Source organism: Stenella coeruleoalba (genome assembly GCF_951394435.1).
Source record: "Stenella coeruleoalba genome assembly, chromosome: 18".
NCBI classification, from domain to species: Eukaryota; Metazoa; Chordata; class Mammalia; order Artiodactyla; family Delphinidae; genus Stenella; species Stenella coeruleoalba.
In genome coordinates this window covers 5,285,277-5,304,907 of record NC_137164.1, presented here as the reverse complement: position 1 = coordinate 5,304,907, position 19,631 = coordinate 5,285,277, and the positions used below count along the sequence as shown (strand labels likewise).

Here is a 19,631-nt window from a genome sequence, read left to right as displayed (position 1 = left end):
GGCAAGGCAAACAATACCTTGTACAGTGTTCACTGTCTGATGAAAGTAAGCATGCACATTTGTCCGAACAAACTTCCTTCTTGCACTAAATCCCAGCACGTGGGTTCCACAAGTGGGCTATGTATAATAATGAGTATTAGGCTTCCCTGGTGGCGCAGTGGTTGAGAGTCCGCCTGCCGATGCAGGGGACATGGGTTCATGCCCCGGTCTGGGAAGATCCCACATGCCGCAGAGCGGCTAGGCCCGTGAGCCATGGCCACTGAGCCTGAGCGTCCGGAGCCTGTGCTCCGCAACGGAAGAGGCCACAACAGTGAGAGGCCCACGTACCACAAAAACAAAAACACAATAATGAGTATTGTTTTCATCTGTGCCTTTTGCAGAAGGCACCAAATTTTGAGGAAAAAATTTTAAATGCAGACTCTTGGTAACAGTGGTGGAGACAGCTAGCTGTCCCCAGTATCCATTCTACCCTTCCTCCTTTAATGCTGTTCCCTCCCATTAAAAACATTTTTTTAGTTATTATTTTATTTATTTTTTTAATTAAAAAATTTTTTTGAATTTTATTGTATTTATTTTTTTATACAGCAGGTTCTTATTAGTTATCCATTTTATACATATTAGTATATATAGGTCAATCCCAATCTCCCGATTCATCACTCCCCTCCTGCCACTTTCCCCCCTTGGTGTCCATACGTTTGTTCTCTACATCTGTGTCTCAGTTTCTGCCCTGCAAACGGGTTCATCTGTACCATTTTTTCTAGGTTCCACATATATGCGTTAATATACAATATTTGTTTTTCTCTTTCTGACTTACTTCACTCTGTATGACAGTCTCTAGATTCATCCACGTCTCTACAAATGACCCAGTTTCGTTCCTTTTTATGGCTGAGTAATATTCCATTGTATATATCCATTCGTCTGTCGATGGGCATTTAGGTTGCTTCCATGACCTGGCTATTGTAAATAGTGCTGCAATGAACATTGGGATGCATGTGTGTGTGTGTGTGTGTGTGTGTGTGTTTTCGGTACACGGGCCTCTCACTGTTGTGGCCTCTCCTGTTGCGGAGCACAGGCTCTGGACGCGCAGGCTCAGCGGCCATGGTTCACGGGCCTAGCCGCTCCGCGGCATGTGGGATCTTTCCAGACTGGGGCACGAACCCGTGTCCCCTGCATCGGCAGGCGGACTCTCAACCACTGCACTACCAGGGAAACCGGCATGTGTCTTTTTGAATTATGTTTTTCTCTGGGTATATGCCCAGTAGTGGGATCGCTGGGTCATATGGTAATTCTATTTTTAGTTTTTTAAGGAACCTCCATGCTGTTCTCCATAGTGGCTGTATCAATTTACATTCCCACCAACAGTGCAAGAGGGTTCCCTTTTCTCCACACCCTCTCCAGCATTTGTTGTTTGTACATTTTCTGATGATGCCCATTCTAACTAGTGTGAGGTGATACCTCACTGTAGTTTTGATCTGCATTTCTCTAATAATTAGTGATGTTGAGCAGCTTTTCATGTGCTTCTTGGCCATTTGTATGTCCTCTTTGGAGAAATGGCTGTTTAGGTCTTCTGCCCATTTTTGGATTGGGTTGTTTGTTTTTTTAATATCGAGCTGCATGTGCTGTTTATATATTTTGGAGATTAATCCATTGTCCGTTGATTCATTTGCAAATATTTTCTCCCATTCTGAGAGTTGTCTTTTCATCTTGTTTGTAGTTTCCTTTGCTTTGCAAAAGCTTTTAAGTTTCATTAGGTCTCATTTGTTTAGTTTTGTTTTTATTTCCATTCCTCTAGGAGGTGGATCAAAAAAGATCTTGCTGTGATTTACATCAAAGAGTGTTCTTCCTATGTTTTCCTCTAAGAGTTTTATAGTGTCCAGTCTTATATTTAGGTCTCTAATCCATTTTGAGTTTATTTTTGTGTATGGTGTTACGGAGTGTTCTAATTTCATTCTTTTACATGTAGCTGTCCAGTTTTCCCAGCACCAGTTATTGAAGAGACTGTCTTTTCTCCATTGTATATCCTTGCCTCCTTTGTCATAGATTAGTTGACCATAGGTGCAGGGATTTATCTTTGGGCTTTCTATCCTGTTCCATTGATCTATGTTTCTGTTTTTGTGCCAGTACCAATATTGTCTTGATTACTGTAGCTTTGTAGTATAGTCTGAAGTCAGGGAGCCTGATTCCTCCAGCTCCGTTTTTTTCCCTCAAGACTGCTTTCGCTATTTGGGGTCTTTCGTGTCTCCATACAAATTTTAAGATTTTTTGTTCTGGTTCTGTAAAAAATGCCACTGGTAATTTGATAGGGATTGCATTGAATCTGTAGATTCCTTTGGGTAGTATAGTCATTTTCACAACGTTGATTCTTCCAATCCAAGAACATGGTATGTCTCTCCATCTGTTGGTATCATCTTTAATTTCTTTCATCAGTGTCTTATAGTTTTCTGCATACAGGTCTTTTGTCTCCCTAGGTAGGTTTATTCCTAGGTATTTTATTCCTTTTGTTGCAATGGTAAATGGGAGTGTTTCCTTAATTTCTCTTTCAGATTTTTCATCATTAGTGTATAGGAATGCAAGAGATGTCTGTGCATTAATTTTGTATCCTGCTACTTTACTAAATTCATTGATTAGCTCTAGTAGTTTTCTGGTAGGCTCTTTAGGATTCTCTATGTATAGTATCATGTCATCTGCAAACAGTGACAGTTTTACTTCTTCTTTTCCAATTTGGATTCCTTTTATTTCTTTTTCTTCTCTGATTGCTGTGGCTAAAACTTCCAAAACTATTTTGAATAATAGTGGTGAGAGTGGGCAACCTTGTCTTGTTCCTGATCTTAGTGGAAATGGTTTCAGTTTTTTGCCATTGAGAATGATGTTGGCTGTGGGTTCATTATATATGGCCTTTGTTATGCTGAGGTAAGTTCCCTCTATGCCTACTTTCATAAATGGAGGGTTTTATCATAAATTGGTGTTGAATTTTGTCAAAAGCTTTTTCTGCATCTATTGAGATGATTATATGGTTTTTCTCCTTCGATTTGTTAATATGGTTTATCACATTGATTGATTTGCGTACTGAAGAATCCTTGTATTCCAGGGATGAACCCCACTTGATCATGGTGTATGATCCTTTTAATGTGCTGTTGGATTCTGTTTGCTAGTATTTTGTTGAGGATTTTTGCATCTATTTATTTATTTTTTAATTAAAAAACAATTTTTAAAGAATGGTGTTTTTTTTAAAATATATTTTATTTATTTATTTGGTTGCACCAGGTCTTAGTTGCAGCTCGCGGGCTCCTTAGTTGCAGCTCTTGCCAGCTCCTTAGTAGTGGCACTTGGGATCCTTAGTTGTGGCTTGCGGACTTCCTTAGTTGCGGCTTGCTGGCTCCTTAGTTGTGGCATGTGAACTCTTAGTTGCAGCATGCATGTGGGATCTAGTTCCCTGACCAGGGATTGAACCCGGGCCCCCTGCATTGGAAGCTCAGTCTTAATCACTGCGCCACCAGGGAAGTCCCTTTTTAAATTAAAAAAGAAACCCCTCCCATTTTTAATTAGACAAACGACCATCCAGAATAAAGACTACACGTTCCAACCTGCCATGCAACCACGAGTTTTCATGTAACTAAGTACTGTTCATGAAGTGTAAGCAGGTGTGGTGTTACTTCCTTGAAGTGTCATTCAAGAAAAGGGGATGGTATTCATTTTCTATTGCTGCAAAGACAAATTCCTACACAGCAGCACAGAATAACAAAAATGTATGCTCGCTCAGTTTCTGCAGGTCAAGAGCGCCCCTTTGGCTCAGCAGGTTTACCTGCTCTGGGTTTCACAAGGTCAAAATCAAGTTGCTGGCCAGCTGAGCTCTGCTAGGGAGGCTCTGGGAAGAACTTGGGTTGCTGGCAGAATCCAGGTCCTGTGGTTGTAGGACTGAGGTCACCATTTCCTTGCCAACTGTCACCTGGAGGCATCCCTTAGCTCCTGGAGGCCTCTCTCCAGTCCTGACACGTGGGTTCTGCATCCCAGAGCCAGTAATGGCACCTGGAATCCTCTCACACACAGAATCTCTCTGACTTTTCCTTCTGCTGAGCTCTTGGATTCCGGCTGGAGAAAACTTTCTGCTCTTAAGGGTTTGTATGATTAGATTGGGCCCACCAGATAATCCAGGATTAAGTTAAGGTCCCCAACTTAACTACATCTGTAAAGTCATTTTTGTCCTATAACAGAACATACCCACAGGTTCAAGGGATTACGAGGTGGACATCTTTCAGGGATCAATATTCCACCCGTCATAGGGGCCTACCCTTCTTCCTTTGTTTCTTCCCACCTGCTGCTTAGAAAGTGGGTGTCATAGCTGGAGTGCCCTATGGGACCGTGAAATGAGGGGCTAATTTAGGGGTAGCAGAAAGGGAAGTCAAAGTAACCTGGGCCCCAGGCAATTCTGAAGCAATATTCCAGTCCTGAATCACCTGCCTCCAGACTTCTGTGTAGGAGAGAAATTAACTTCACTCTTCAGCCTCTGCTATTTGGGGTTTCCAGTAGTCACAGCCAAACCTAACCACACAGTAACATCTAAGGAAATGACTTATTAAGGAGGTCTGGGACATTCACCTATTTTGGGGAGCCTATGGACCCCTAAACAAATTCCACTTTGTAAAGAGACTTTCTATCTTTGGTCAACAGACAATCCCTAAATTAGTTCAAACATGTATACCTTTCATATAAAGCTAGTTGAATTGGGGCATCAGTGCTGTCTGAACTGTAACTTCAGCGTGACTGGTTTTGCCTCTTTATTTGACAGAGTTCGTAGTTTATTTTTGCTCCTGCTTGGTCAGCACCAATGTGGTTTTTCAGCCCAGACACTCTCTTGTGAAGATCCAGGACAATACCTAGCTACGCCCATCAGAGGGAGGATCTGAGGACCCAGACAAAAGGGCACACATTCATTTTGTGTCACTTGTTGTCAGCTCTGAGGTCTTCTGCGCGAAGTGCTGTCCTTGCTCTAGCGAGATGAGAAAGACCTCAGTTTCTGGAGGAACCGCCCCACCCACCCGTGTATGCGCTCTTACATACATGATTGTATTTAACCCTCACTCAATCACATGAGATCGCATTACCGGTAATTCACAGGCGAGTAGACAGACTCAGAGGGATTAAGTTATTTGCCCTTGTTCAGAAGAGCCATAAATAGTGGATGCAGAAGGGGAAGTTAAACCCTTCCCAGAGCGCTGAGAGCCAGCACTGTTAATTTCTGTATTTGTCCAGAGATCCTCTCCTCTCTTCTCCACTGGATCTCAGGACAACAGGCGACATGAAAGTTGGCTTGTGCTTTACAAAGTCTGCGTGTTTGTGTGTCTCCTCATCTAGAGGAGAAATAATCTGTACTTCTGGTCGAGAAAATTAGACTTTCAACATTAAATTAAAATAAACCTTGCATTTATTTATTGCAATAAATTCAATTGTACAGTATTTTCAATTTGTTTTTAAATCTTGGAGATTATTTTGTACATTTTATTGTGTTTCTAGAACTACTGAAGTGGAAATAGTTCCAGGTAATATAGCAATTTCAAATTGGCAGTATATCCAGACATATCCAGATGTGTGAAACTTCTGAATTTTTTAGAGAATGTATAAGTAGGAGAAATGATTTTTCAAATTCTCATTACCTTGGACATAAGACTAATTGAGAATTCAGGAAAATATTAGAATTTATTCAAATGATACAAATTACAGCAAAAACACTTACAATTTTGTATGTGTAATGATGACTAGATGTGAGAGTTCAGTGTATTCTATAATGCAGACAAGAATCTTGACTGTATGCTGATGAAACAGCAAATATTTAAGATGTTTATATGTTCTGTGTTTAGGGAAAGACTAAACAATTCAACTTGAAAGTGAATTATAAAATATTGCTTAAGGCTAGAGCTATCTATGCTTTCAAAAGCCATAGCATTTCACTTATAGAGAAAAATAATTTTAGTTAAAAAGGAATAAAATTTTATTGTCCATTCTATCTCATGATATATAAATGTAGCATACTTTAATATGGGAACCTGGCATTGGCAGGTAATCACTAGGTAGCCTAAAAGACCTGTATCCGTCACCTTCACTCTCTAAACAGCTACCGGTAGCTACTATTTGTAGAGCTTCACCTCTTCTTCCTACTCCGAGTCACCCGCAGATCCTTTCCCCACAGCTGTCCACAAGCTGCTACAAGCTGTCCACATGTAGCAATTTCCTGAAGGCTGGCTGCCAGCTGAGTGGCTCCGTCACTCCCAGTTCTTTTTCAGGGAAGCCTTTCTGCTTCCTGTTGCCCTGCCTCGGCTTCCCATTAGGTTTATTGCTCCCCCATCTAGCTTGTCAGAATGGCTGTGAGTAAAATGTGATTTAGTGTTAACCCAGAACTTCCCTCTTCTGACCCTTCTAAGTACTTGATTTTCAGGAGGGTTTCTAGGTGATGCTGTTGAAGTATGAAAGACCTCAGTTGTGAACTTTTTTCTTAGAAAAACAATTTTAATTCCTTATGCAATCGTGCAATACTTCAGCAATCAGCCAGCTTCTACCAAAGTTCCAACTTGTGTTCTTCTAAAGACAGCTTTTCCTGCCTGCAAACACTGTGTCAACACAGAGAATTGAGACAGTTACCTGAGTGGACAGTTTTCATCAGCAGCAATGTCATCAGGCCCTTGGGAGATGGCTGCGCTGGGCGAGGAAATAAAAAGAGTATATAGTAAGGTGTCCGTGGTTCCTACCTACACCCTGATCATTGTCACCACTGCAGTCCACATAAGACATACCCTAAACACATGCACACAAATGCACACAGGCCAACAAACAAAACCAGACACACGAAGATAGACTCACCCTAAGACACACCCACACCTACATAGAAACCCAGATCTGGGGAGAAAGAGAAGGAGGAAGAGAATGGGAATGGAAGAACAGGCAGACTTCACCGACTTGAAAGGGCAATGCCATACTTAGATTTCATTCAAACTTAAATGCATTGAACGGAACTAGTTGAAGGAGAGGATGTGGAGAGAGGGACGGCCCTGGACGCAGGGCCAAGATTAATCTGAGAAATCAAAGCAGCCTTTGTGGTTCAAAAGGAGAAATTTGGGGAACCTGAGTGACTCCTATGGACTCTGATCAATTCACCGATAATCAGTCCAATCTCCGATTGGGACGACCAGGCAAGTGCGGCTTCCAGACGTGTCGGCACAGAGAGCAAGAGCCCAGTAAACCTTGCTGGATGCATTCCGGCGCCAGTCCCGGATCGAAAGGGGCAAGTGAATTGCAGATGCCAAACCCATTGAAAACAATAGGCAGGACCTGAAATCACCACCAACTCAGATGTTGTTATTGCGTGGTATGAGTTTGGCTTTTAAGGTGAGAACGTCTTCGAGTAACCGTAAGCAAAACTACAGGAAGGACTTTATCGCGAAAGAAAGGGGGACTTTGTCGGGCACTGTTGCGGACACCATGAGACCCGACGTTGTGCACGAGGAGGCCCGGGTCCTCGACCCCGGCGCCGGCTCCCCGTGGCTCCTGGTGTTGGACGTGTGTGTCTGTGGCGCGGAGCCCGCGCGGGATCTTGCGGCGCCCGCGCGGGATCTTCCGGAGCCCGGGACTACAGTCGTGGGCTGAGCCCGGACAGTGCTGAAGCCGCCTGGTCTGCGCGCGCCATCGGCGCCCGGCGGCGCTCCACGATCGTACCTCACCGCGGATGGAAGATTCCGGGAGGAACGGTGGGGTTCATGGTCCAGCGGGGATGCCCTTCGGGAAGTGGCGGACGTGGAGGCGCGGACGGCGAGCCGGGGATGCTGCGGCGCTCGGGCCGACGCGCGCTCGCAGCGGCTGCGCTCTGCGTTGGCCGAAACCCCGTCTCCCTCCGCGCCGAGGCCGCTTTCCCGGGCGTTCGCGGTGTGCGTCTGTTCACTGAGGGCGAGGAGCGCGCCGTGCCTGAGGAGCAGAGGGAGGCTGGCAGCCCCACAGCGGAGGTGGGTATCGCGGTCGAAAGAGGCCAGGCTGGCTGATTTGTTTCGGGCTCCAGGGAGGTCTCACTGTTCAGGACTCCTCACGCGAGAGTCTGGGCCGCGTGCGTGGGCTCGGCTGGCAGGTCCGAGCGCCCCAGCGCCCCGTCGGCCGAGGGTGGCCGCTCAGACTCGGAGACGCGCACGTCCAGCCGCACGCGGGTCGCCCGGTGGGGCCTGACCTGGACCCAGTGGCCGGAGGGGTCGGGACTACGCGCTCCGTCCCGCTTCGGGTGAGGCCCCGCGTGGCTCCGGCCCGAGCTCGGTCGCCCTCCTTCCTGTCTTCCGGGCGCATCTGGCGTGCCGGGCTCCGCTCTCCGCCGCCTGCCTTGGTCTCCCTGGGAGACCGGCCTCTAGTGGTAACTACACTTCGCCGCCGCCACCACGTGCCCTGGCGACTGTGCGCCAGGCCCGGTAATAAACTTGAAGGACATCATCTCATTTCGTCCTTGTGCTGAGCCCATTTTATGGAAGGGGAAACACAGAATTCAGGGGTTTGTTCCAGGGCCCGCGTAGTTAAGGGTTGGGGGGACCGAAAGCCGGGCCTCTTCTGCGCGGAGGCACCAGCCCCGGCGGTCGGAGCCCCAGCCCAGCAGAGCGGCAGAGCCGCACGCCGGCCGGAGTCAGACCGCGCCCTCCGCCGCCGAGCCCGGCCCCGGGCGGCCCGCGCCTCTTCTCGGGTTGGCGAACCCTAAAACCCCCAGCGGGGAGGCCGCGCCGCGCGGTTGGGCCCGGAGCCTCGGAGAGGGCGGCGGCTTCCGCGTAGAGCCCTGAAGACCTCCTTGGCCTCAGAGGACAAGCCACCGCACCTCCAGCAACCGGGCGGCCGAGCTCCAGCAGGTAGGTCCTCCCTCCACCCCACAGCATCAGCTTCCCTGGTGTCAGATGAGGACAGCCTCTCCTGGTGAAGGATGCTGTGGGCAGTCTATTTATGAGGAAGGGCGGCGTTAAAACTAGGACGCGCTCAGTAAAGATCAGTGGTTATATGAACAAGAGGAGGTTTGTCAAAGGAGAGGGGCTGCAGGAGACTCGGGAAGTCTCTGCAGCTGCGATTCCCCAGCTGCTTCCGAAAATGATGATGATAATAAAACAACCAATATTTGTGGAGGGATAACTACTTTCTAGATACTGAATTCAGCGCTTTACATGTATTCTTTGGTTTAAACCTCACAACTCTATGAGGAGGTATCCGCTTTCACTTTACGGATGAGAAAAGCGAGGCAGGGGGAAGTGGAGTAATTTTATCAGGGTCACGGCTGGTATTTGAGGGACCCGAGGTCTGAATGCAGTCTTGCTAGACTCCAGAGCCCAGGCGGGTGTGGAGAGGCTGCAGAGGCTCACAGCCCTCAGCAGCTGTGAGACATCTCACTGATTAGGAAGTTCTCCTTTCTGATCCACAGAACCTTCTTTTATTCGGAGGGGCGTTATGACTCGATTTCTCTCTCAAGAAAACCGCACACACACACAAAAACAATAACAACAAAACCCAAAAAGCAGAAACAAAAACCACCAACAAAGCAAAAACAAACCCTGCATCTCTTTGCAAACGAAAATAATAGCGGCGACTCTTGGGAGTGAGCCGTTGTCTTGGAACCGGTGGAAACGCTGGGGAGGCGCCTTCAGGCGTGCACTGGGGCTGTGCTGCCTGTCCAAGGGCCGCGGGGAGGAGCAGGGTGGCCCGGAGGTTGGAAGCCCACTACGTCGGGGCCTGTGTTCCCCTAACACAAGACACTCTTGGCCCTCGGGCTCCAGGGGTGGAAACTCATCCAGAGCAACACTTCCTTCGGAGGAGCCCCCGAAAAACGCCTCGCCTGGACGGCCGCTTTGGGCGTTTCTCTGTCCCCCTCGGTGCGGGGCCGGGTGGCATCTCTGGCTCTGCGCTTATTCATCGACAGCCCGCCACACTCCGAAACCCCATGCCTATGGGCTCTACTGCCTAAGAAATTAATTCATTTTCAGAAGTGACTCCTAAATTTACAATGAAACAAAACAAAACACCTGAAAATCCACCTGCTGATACGCTTTCCCAACCTAAAACCCAAACGTGGTGCCTAACCGGGTTTTCCCTGGTTAGTGCCAAAAAAAAAAAAAATGCTGCTTTAATTTTTTAAATGAATTGGAATCATTGCACTGCAAGAAGGGTTTGATACAAAGCAAGCGGAATCAATTTTCTTCTCTTTCCACGTTATCTGTATTTATTAAACGTTTTCCACAAACATCATCTGAACACGAGGCCCAGACCCTGAAACAAGCAACTGACCTGGAAACCACAGACCTGTTTGCAAAGAACTGTTAGGTAATTTTAAAACTTTAAATAAAAATAACCATCTTGCCTGAAATTCCCCAACCACATACATTTTCATCATCTCTAAGGATGAGGAAGTCATACCCTGTGGATAGTTTCCAAGGTGGGTCAGGCCACCCTGATTGTCCCCACACAGTCTTCCCTGCCCTGAGATCAGGAACCAGATCCCCATCTGGAATAGAAAGCTCCAGATATCTTCAGTGTAGTGATTGCTCAGGGGCCGTCTTTCTTCCCCCAAACCTTCGCTCCAGGCCCATCTCCCCTTGCCGTCTCTGGGAGTTTGGGCACAAAGGGGTGTACAGCGATGCTGTCGCTGCCCCTGTGCCCCAGCCCTGCCACCACCCAGCCACGCTTGCAAGACATTCTTTTCTTCAGAGGAAAGAGGTGGAGGCTGAAGGATGTGTACTGGTGAAGGATGTGGTTCTGCTAAAAGGATTAAAAAAGAAGAGGAGAAGGAGGAATTATTCTATTCCATGGGCATTGATTTCACTAGGTCTTTGAAACTTCAGATGTTTCCTTTCAGTTATTTCTAAACGTTAAGGCAGAGGCTGGAGTAAAAATGGCTCTGTTCCCCGGGCAGGTTGAGGCGCTCCATCCAGTTTGCCTGCTGTGTTGGGGACGGTTCCAGTTTGTATATTTCTGTTGTCTTTTGAAGAGCCGGCTTCTCTAAAGAGGTCCACGGTTCTGGAGTGATGGTACCTGCACGGCAGCACAGACGTTGCCAGTCCAACAGTATCACCCAAAGAGGCCCCAGATATTTCAGAAAACGTCTCTTCTCCTTCCAGAAGGTGGGCCAACGTCTCCCCACCGCGCCCCAGTTGGCACTAGGCGCCTCACAGCCCGGGCTCTCCCCTCCAGTCTGGGGTGGGCCGCCCAGCTCCTGCCCCAGCGAACGGCCTGGACCAGTGGTCACACCCGGGGTCCTGGGTCCGCGCCTTCCTCCTTTGCGGGTGGCCGATGCCACCGGGCAGGGAGGAGCCCCGTCTCTCACCGAGATTCTTGCGGTCGCAGAGGCGCCACACTGGAAGGCTGAGGCGACGCGCTAAGGCCAGGCGGCAGGCGGCCCTCCCGGGCGGCGGCGGGGACCGCGGGCGGCACAGCACCCCCGGGGGGCGGCGGGGGCGGCAGCGCCAGCAGCTCCTCGCCCGAGGTCACCGCGCAGTCCTGCTCGGGCTCCGCGTCCCTACTGCCCGCGGCCACGGTCCCGCCGCTGCGCTTCTTGTCCTCCTCCTTTTTCCACTTCATTCGGCGGTTTTGGAACCAGATCTTGATGTGTCTCTCTGTCAAGTTCAGCATGACGGCCAGCTCCACCCGGCGCGGCCTGGAGATGTATTTGTTGAACAGGAATTCCTTCTCCAGCTCCAGCAGCTGCGCGCGAGTGTAAGCGGTGCGCGTCCGCTTGTTCTCCTCTGGCTCCGCTGCGTAGGCACCACCTGCGGGCGACACAGCACGTGAATGTGGTCCCTGATCCCTGGCTTCTCCTGCCTGTCCCCACCCGTGCAGTCCAACCCTTTTGCCCCAATCCTAGGAGCCCTGACCCCTTCCCAGCCGCTCCGGCCACCGAGCTCAGGCCCTCTATCCGAGAGCCCAGTCTGGGGCACGCAGCCCTTCCCTAGTACGGTTTGCCTTTTCTTGGAGGTCAAAGCTGCATGGGTTCTCTCCGTGGCTCTATCAACGAGTGGTTCTAGAATGTTGGTTCACTTAACCGCTGTTTGGGTTGGTGCTGATTAAAATGCACATAACAGATATCTAAACCGACTGGATTCTACCAAGGCAAAAAAATGTCTTTAATACAGTACTTAAAAAAAACCTTTCTGACGATGACCCACAGTAACAAATACATTTCAAATCATCACCCAGTTCACACACTGATATGTGTAACTGCCACACAAAAAAATTTAGGACCTTAAACCAAACTTTACCACCTATGATGCTATCTAATTTCTCCTATTGTTTACTGTTTCATTAAAAACAAGGTTTCAACCCAGTAAATGGATTTCACGACCGACTAATGGGTGCAACCTTCAGTTTGAAAAACCTTGAGCTAATAAAATTCCCGAGGTTATGACATATATTGTCATATCTGACCATATATTATCTCTCTATCAAGTTATACTGTAGTCAGCCCCAACTCAAGAACTGGTAAATTCTCTGTAATTGTCATTCTAACCTCGGCTGGGCACCTGCCCTGGACGAGAAGGGAGAAACCATTCTGAGCCCCGGAGAAGGTCAACCCCAGCCTCTGTGTCCTGGGCCCCAAATACTGGCCAAGGCAGGAGGGGAGGCTAGGGAGGGGAGCCTCGGGGCCGGATCCCCCACTGGGGAGCTGAGAGCCTGGCAGGGTAGAGGAGCCCCGAGCCCGGGTGGTGCGGAAGCGACAGCCAGGCCCGGCCTGGTAGATTAGCACCGCTCACCCGGTGTTTGTGGCTGTGCGCCTCCAGGCCCTGATCTTTTCCTTTCTGGGTGACATGCCGACTGCGCCCAGGCTGTGGACTCTGGGGCGGTGAGTTCCAGCGAAACACAGGGAAGAGTCCTAAATCGGCGTGTACGTAGGGCAGAGGTATGTGACATTTCTCCTGCAACTAGAGTTGAAAAGCTAGTGTGTGTGTTTCTAGAATACAAGCCACCAGGGGTTTCCCCCCAGGCCAAAAGGAGGTGCCCAGAAGCCAAGGCAGAGGCTCCGGTCCGAGTCAGCAGAGTCCTGCTTGCTGGGGGCGTCTCTCGGAGTCTGAACACTTCCAAGCCTTCCTTGGCTTGGGAGAGAAACGAGGGAGCCTTAAAAGAACGTCTGAAAAGGTCCTCTGAAGTTCGTAAATTCAACCCACAACCTCGCGGGGCTTTGGCCCTTTTTCGGCAGCCTCCCCAAAGCTCTCTGAGAGGCTGCGCAAGGCCCACTAGCCCAGGGGTGCTGTGCCTAGGATGAGTTGGCAGGGGGTGAAGGCGTAGGATGGAGGCTGTTGGGAAGACGTCAGGACCCCCAGCCTGCACTGTTCTCCAAGGCGCAGGGGGAGGCGTTTAGGGGCAAGCCCGCCAGCAAGGCAGCCGCCGTTCATTTCTTAGGGCGAGGGTTTTGGAAGTTCCTGTTGTTAGTAGTATGCATATCCGATCTACGTATAAAGGCCCTTTGGTCACTTCTTTCTCTCCAGGGGTGTGAAACCCCAGTAGGAGCGGGCAGGCGGGCTCCCAGACCCTTGAAGTTTGGTTCCTTCCAGAGCTTCCGGGGAGGACGGCCCTGGCTGCAGCAGCATCGTGCAAGCAGCTGCCCGGAGGGCGCCTCCCGCCCCCCAGCCCCCGGCGGGCTGAGCCTGCAGTGGGTCAGAGGGCGCAGGCAAAGGCCCCTCCGACCGCGACCCTCCAGCCCGAGGAAGTCACCCTTCCAGAGCTACCCCATGCCCCGGCAAGGCTGCCGATTTTCCTTCGGGTTTTCCTTTCCGGCCCTTTCGGTCCGCCCGAGCCCAAGCTCCACCCGAGCAGCTGTAACACCCCCGGGAGGTGGGAAGTTACCCCACCGCAGAAAGGCTTTTTCGGGTCCTCCCTCGCATTCTTCCTGGGGAGGCCGCGAGGAGGGCCGGGGATTCGAGAAATGCGCGCCCCCAGCCCCCAGCGCGCCGTGGGAAGGGGGCCCGGGCGGGAGGCAGCTCCTGGCAGGAGACTACGGACTGGGAGTCCCGCGCCCACGGCCCGGGGACGCCGTCCTCCCGCCTCCCAAGAATCCCGCATTTGCCAAGGCTCCGAGGCCTTTGGCCGCGGCCGCGTGGGCTGAGGAAGGGTCGTGCGGGGTTTCGCCACCGGTGGGGAAGATCGCGGCCGAGTTTGGACCCTGTTCTGCCTCAGGACCTGCCCGGTCCCCACACAGCCTTCGCGAGAAAGTGGGGAGAGGCGAGCCCCGGGGATGAGCCCGGATCTCCTCAAGCCCGTCTTGGCTGCGCAAGGGGCAGAGTTGGGCAGGCTAGCCAGACTCGGCAGGCGGGGGCCGAGGATTCCCGGGGCGGGGGGCGCGGGCACCTCCAGCCTCTTTCCCCTGACTCCCGACTGTTAGTTGGAAGGAAAAGAAAAGTCCACTATTTGCAGTGCAGGTGTGACTAGAAGTGGCTTCGGCACGGAAGCGATAAGATTGTGTGGCGGCCGCACAGGCCGCGCCAGAACTCGCCGCCGGCTCTGGGCCGGGAAGACCTTCCGTTACAGGCCGGCGCCTGGGGCTCCCTGTTTCGCCTGTGCCAGAGGGCATCTCCTTCCTCGAACTGACTGGCAGGGACGCAGCGCGGGGAGAGCCCGTCAAACACTTCCGTTGGTTCAAAAGTGAATGAGCATCGCAGACGCCTCTCCCAGCTGCTCGGCTTCGAGGGTGAGCGACCAGTCCTCGGCCCTGCGGTGACCCCCAGCCCCGGCCGCTGGACACCTTGCACGCTTGGGTACGGCTTTCCTTCTCTGCTTTTCTGCACCTACTTAGTGCCCCTGAGACGGCCTGGCTTTCTTTACTGGAGCCGCCCGCGGGGGTTGGGGGCGGTGCTCAAGGCAAGAAGGGGCCCGGGGCTCCGAAGGCGCGCTCCGGCCGGGCCGGGAGCATCCCAGAGCCCTGCTCGGCTCCCTCGGCGCGCCCTCCCGGGAGTCCTGGGCGGGCGGACCCCCACCTGGGGGAGGATTGGAGGGTACGAGGCCTTGAGCTCGGCCAGGCCTAGGCTCGCAGGGAGAGCGCGGGCTCCTGGAGTTCAGCGGACAGGGAAGGAAGGACTTTAGGCTGCCAGGAAGAGAGCTGAGTGGGAAAGACGCTCCAAGTTGGACCAGAAAAGCACTTCTTTGCAAAATGGCCTGGTTAGCTCCCTGTATGCTTTAGTCCGACTCTAGGTTATCCATAGGGTCTGGGGACGCAAACTGGGAGAGAGTCCTGGGAAGCGCTTGGAGGTAGGGGCAGCCGGGTGGAGACCGGGTGAGGACAAAGCGGGCGGGAGCCAGGCTTACCTGCCCACTGGCCTTTCCACGCGTGAGCCTTGGTAGACTTCATCCACGGGAAAGGCAGCTGGACGCGGCAGGGCTCCTCCAGGGCGCCCGGCTCAGCTCCATCCGGGAAGGGCCCGGCCGGCGGGCGGGGGAGCGCGAGCTGAGCCGGGAGGTGGTGGTGGAGGTGCGCCACCGCGGGGTCGTCGGCGAGCGGGGGCACCTCGTACGGGGAGATGTCCGGAGGGCTGCCCTGCTCCAGCGCGCTCAGGGCGCCCGGGAATGGAGGCGGCGGCGGCGGCGGCGGCGGCGGCAGCGGCGGCAGCGGCGGGGGCTGGCGGCCCATGTACAGGCACGCAGGGGGGCTGGCGCTGAACTCTGGCGCCGGGCCCCGCTGGAACGCGCAAGGGTCCTTGTACAGCTGCGGGGCCGCGTAGTACTGCTCCTCGCCATTCATGGCTGCCGCCCGGCCTTGCGGACCGGGAGAAGGGGGCTGGAGCCAGGGACTTGGAGCTGTGCGGCGCTCCCACTCCCGGAGGCACCCCTGCAGCTTTGACAGCTCGGCACCGCTCGGAGAGGTGACCCGGTGCCGGCGGGACGGGCGGGCGGCCGCCGCGCCATAGGCTCCGCTGTGCCCCACGTGGCTCTGCCTGAGGCCATTATTGGCCTGGCTGGCTGCCTTAAGAAGCCGGGCCCAGGTACCCACGAGCGCCTGAACGTTTCAGTTTTCTCTTTCAGCCGAGTTTACTACACCTGTATGTGCAGTTGGCAGTACTCGCCAAAGTGGGGCACGAATGAAATTACTAGACTTTCTGTTCACTTATAGAAACATATTTTCCTCATACGGTAAACAGTCTATTTTCCTTGTACGTTTGATAATATACATATTAGTTCATTGGTGTAATTTATAAATATACATCTGTTGCGGTTGTACACAGACTTTTAAAAAATTGTTAGGGAATACGGTCAAAATATTTTGCGGACCCCAGCTCTACAGGTCGGAAGCAGTTGGTTCTATTTTATTTATGAAACTTGTACACAACCACGAGTGATGTCAGTGAACTGGCACATAAAGATCCAGGATTCGCAGTATGTTTTTGCCTGTGGCTGTGCTCCGGGGATTTCTGGAGTGTAAACTATAACTTCAGAAGCATTCACAGTGGCTTCTAAATTTTTTAAAACGGAAAGGCATTATTAATTTTTGATTTTGGGAAATTGGGGTTCATTTGGCCAGCTCAGAATGCAGGTTCCTACAGTGGCAAGGGGGAAAAGAAGTAGCGTCCCCTCTTGTGTCTCGGAGGCGGGGGCAGGGGCTTGGCCCCCGGTTTCCAGATCCTAGATGGCTCCCCACGGATCCCGAGACCTGGCCGGAGTCCGTCAGCTGCAGAACATCGATTCCCGCGTCCGACTGAAACAAGGCAGGCCTGGGAGAGGAGCGTTCAGAAAAGAAAGAAAAGCGCAGCGTTTTTATGACAATGTCAGTGTTTGGCTCCCACCGATTCGGTAACTTCTGGGCCCTCTGGGGTCCTCACTGAATAGAGATGCTTTTTCGGATCCAGTGGTGCAGACGGACTATCTCCGGGTCGCGTTGGCACATAGCCTCGGACCCAGGCAGGATCAACGCCGCCGACCGGTTCGCCTTAGGCGTCCTGCCGAAGTGACCACATTCCTCGAACCGCCACGAGGGTTTTAGAAAAACTGGACACCACTGCAGAAAAGCCTGGGCAAGAGGGAGCGTGAACGACAAGGAACCAGCAAGAGGAAATCACTGCACTGACTTTCCTAAACTGCAAACTACATCCAGTCCTTTACGAGGTAGATTTAATATGTTTCCTCGTGGTGGAAATATACGAATGCATACGGATTGAGTGCGCTACCCTGAAATACGCCTCGTTTTCATTAAAAAGCAAAAGCTAGTTGGGAATCTGGACTTCTCTACAGATTCCTTCTCTTGTGAGGTGCTGGTGCCGTGTCAACATCTGTGTTGGGATGAGCGCTGGGCACCGAGTGGTCCCCGCGATGGTGGGGACGCGCGCAGCTCCGGGGGATCGTCGGAGCGCGGCTCTCGCCAAAGGGCAGGCTGAGAGCGGCCGGGCAGCGGGGGTAGTTCCGGCGATTTCTTCAGGGAAAAGGGCCACCTGCAGTCCGAGGGGGCCAGGGAGCGAAAGGCCGTGGGACCCGCGCACCTAATCTCTCCGCGCCCGCGTCAATGAGTCCATTGTTCGCGGCGTCCGCGGAGGACCCGCTATCACCGGCCGCGAGCGACCACATCGATCAGGAGGGCAGGGCTGGAGGGGGGTTGCCGGGCCGCGGCGTGTTGACCCTCGGAGATAATCTGCCGAGTCGCCGCGGGTTGACTTGGCGACGTGGTTATGAGCGGGCGGCAGCACCGCTTGGGACAAAGATCGGCCACCTTTCCCCTCCCCCTCTCTCTCTTCTCTTGCTCTCGCTCGCCTCCTCGGCGGTCCCTCTACTAGGGCGCTCCAGCAGCCCCCTCCTCCCCCTCCGCTGCTGCGGCCTCGCCCGCCCCTCCCCCCAGATCCAGAGTGTTTACTTTGCACTTCTCGTCTAATTGCACATTTCTGTAAATTGGTCTCCATTTCGATGCTTCATTTGCTCCCATTTAATATTTTTGCTCGGCCCTGCAGAAAGAAAAGAGGCACTCAGCAGAAAGCAAATCCGCCCCCCGCGCGCGCTGGCAAAATCCGGGAACCCCGGGCTGAACCACGACAACACGCGGGGGGCGAGGGGGTGTGGGCTGGAGATGTCCCACCCAGGCCTCCCCACCCTCACAGTGAGCATTTTCTGAGGCTGGCTGCCCAAAAAAGTGACCCAGGAAACCACGGCCGAACAGCCGCTTGTTATTGTTCTTATTAGGTGGGAAGAAGGTAGGGGGATTTTTGGATTGGCTAATTGTAATGTACGTACATGTACCCGCCACCGAGCAAGGTCGTGTGTTGTGTTTCTTCTGTGGATACAGCTCAGGGTATCATAAAAGCGCCAAGTCCATTACAGGTGAAATGCATTTCCGCTCTGAATCCCCGCCGACGCCTGCGCCCCTCTCGCCTCGCACAGGCCCGGGAGCGATACTGAGCCATTAGGCGAGAGCCTTCTCGAGCCATTTAACAGCAGCTCTTATGGATAAATAAACAAAAAAGGCTGTAAACCAATTATAGTGTGGACAGTGAAAAAGTCGTTTATTAGCAGGACGTCCTGATGGCCCTCGCTGATATTGGAGGTCCTCGCCTGCCCGCTTCCCCCTTCCCTTCCCAGGCGAGGCTTGGCCCTGGAGAACACAGGTTACCTTGTTCTCGGTCAGTGGCTGAGTCTTCCTCGGTGGTTTCACAAGCACGCCAAGGGCTGAATTTGGCTTGGCGATGAGAATTTTTAAGCCATTGTATTCCAGTGTAAAGAGGAAACAATATGTGAACATCACTTAACTCTGAGGCTGTGTTTGTGATGCATTTGTGTGGAATTTATTAGAGGGTGTCCTTTATAATTAATTTGCTGTTAAAAATAAAAATTAAATTATACCCTGAGTTGAAGCACTAAAGCTAACGACGTGATGTGTGGAATGAGAATACTCCTTCCATCATGTACTTCGAATTTTGGTAGATTACCCGGTCTTTAGTCCCCCCAGGGTAGTCATCTTTCTTACTCCAGGATTTCCTCAGAGTCTGGTACCCAGGTCTGAGAGAGGCCAAGGAAAACCTAATTTGTTCAGGAAAAAGGACCTCAGACTTTGAGTCAAAGACTTTCCATTGATTCCTAGGACAAAATAATTGAGCAAAATTAAGTGGAGAGTTGAAATTATTTTCCAGGTAATTCAGCACCCCCATCATATAGATAAATGCAGCCTAAAAATCTAATTTAATTGGACAATTGTCTGTTCTCTAACTTACTGGCTCTCTTTATGGTGAAAGAAGAGTGGAAGGGGCCCATGGGGGGCTGCACCCCAGGACTGGGCTTAGTGCTTCTCCCCCCCCCCACCCCGCCACTAGCCCTTTCCTCCTGTTTTTGTTTAATCCTTCTGAGGCCCTCAGTTTACTTTGCAGCTGAAAGGAAAAGTGGGAACGGAAGTCCAGACTCCAAAGGGTCTAAGCTCCCGCCTCCTCCAGCATCCCTGTGGCTGCCCTTGCAGCTCTGGGCTCATCCCCAGCCCTCACTCAGGCTCCCATCTGTGCCCTGTCATCTAGATATGCAGTCTCTAGAAACCCCAGGCCTTGTCATTTCCCTTCTCATCTTAGTCCTGGATAACCAGCTTCTTGCTTCCATTGAGGTTTCCTTTCTTAGCCCTCCACCGCCCCTCCCATCACCGATTCCTGACTAATCTTTTGTTCTCCTGGGAGCCTTTCCTTACCTCCAGGTTC

General features: G+C 51.9%; 1 protein-coding gene across 1 annotated transcript; it reads right to left on the bottom strand.

Moving 5' to 3' along the window:
• Positions 1–11,124: 11,124 nt before the first annotated feature.
• On the bottom strand, positions 11,125–15,848 carry PDX1 (pancreatic and duodenal homeobox 1). The gene is made up of 2 exons (XM_079902644.1): positions 15,286–15,848; positions 11,125–11,759 (listed from the first exon to the last, which is right to left on the bottom strand). Exons 1-2 carry the CDS (start codon positions 15,716–15,718, stop codon positions 11,314–11,316), a joined length of 879 nt encoding a protein of 292 aa, XP_079758770.1. The 5' UTR covers positions 15,719–15,848; the 3' UTR covers positions 11,125–11,313.
• Between the last annotated feature and the right edge of the window lie 3,783 nt (positions 15,849–19,631).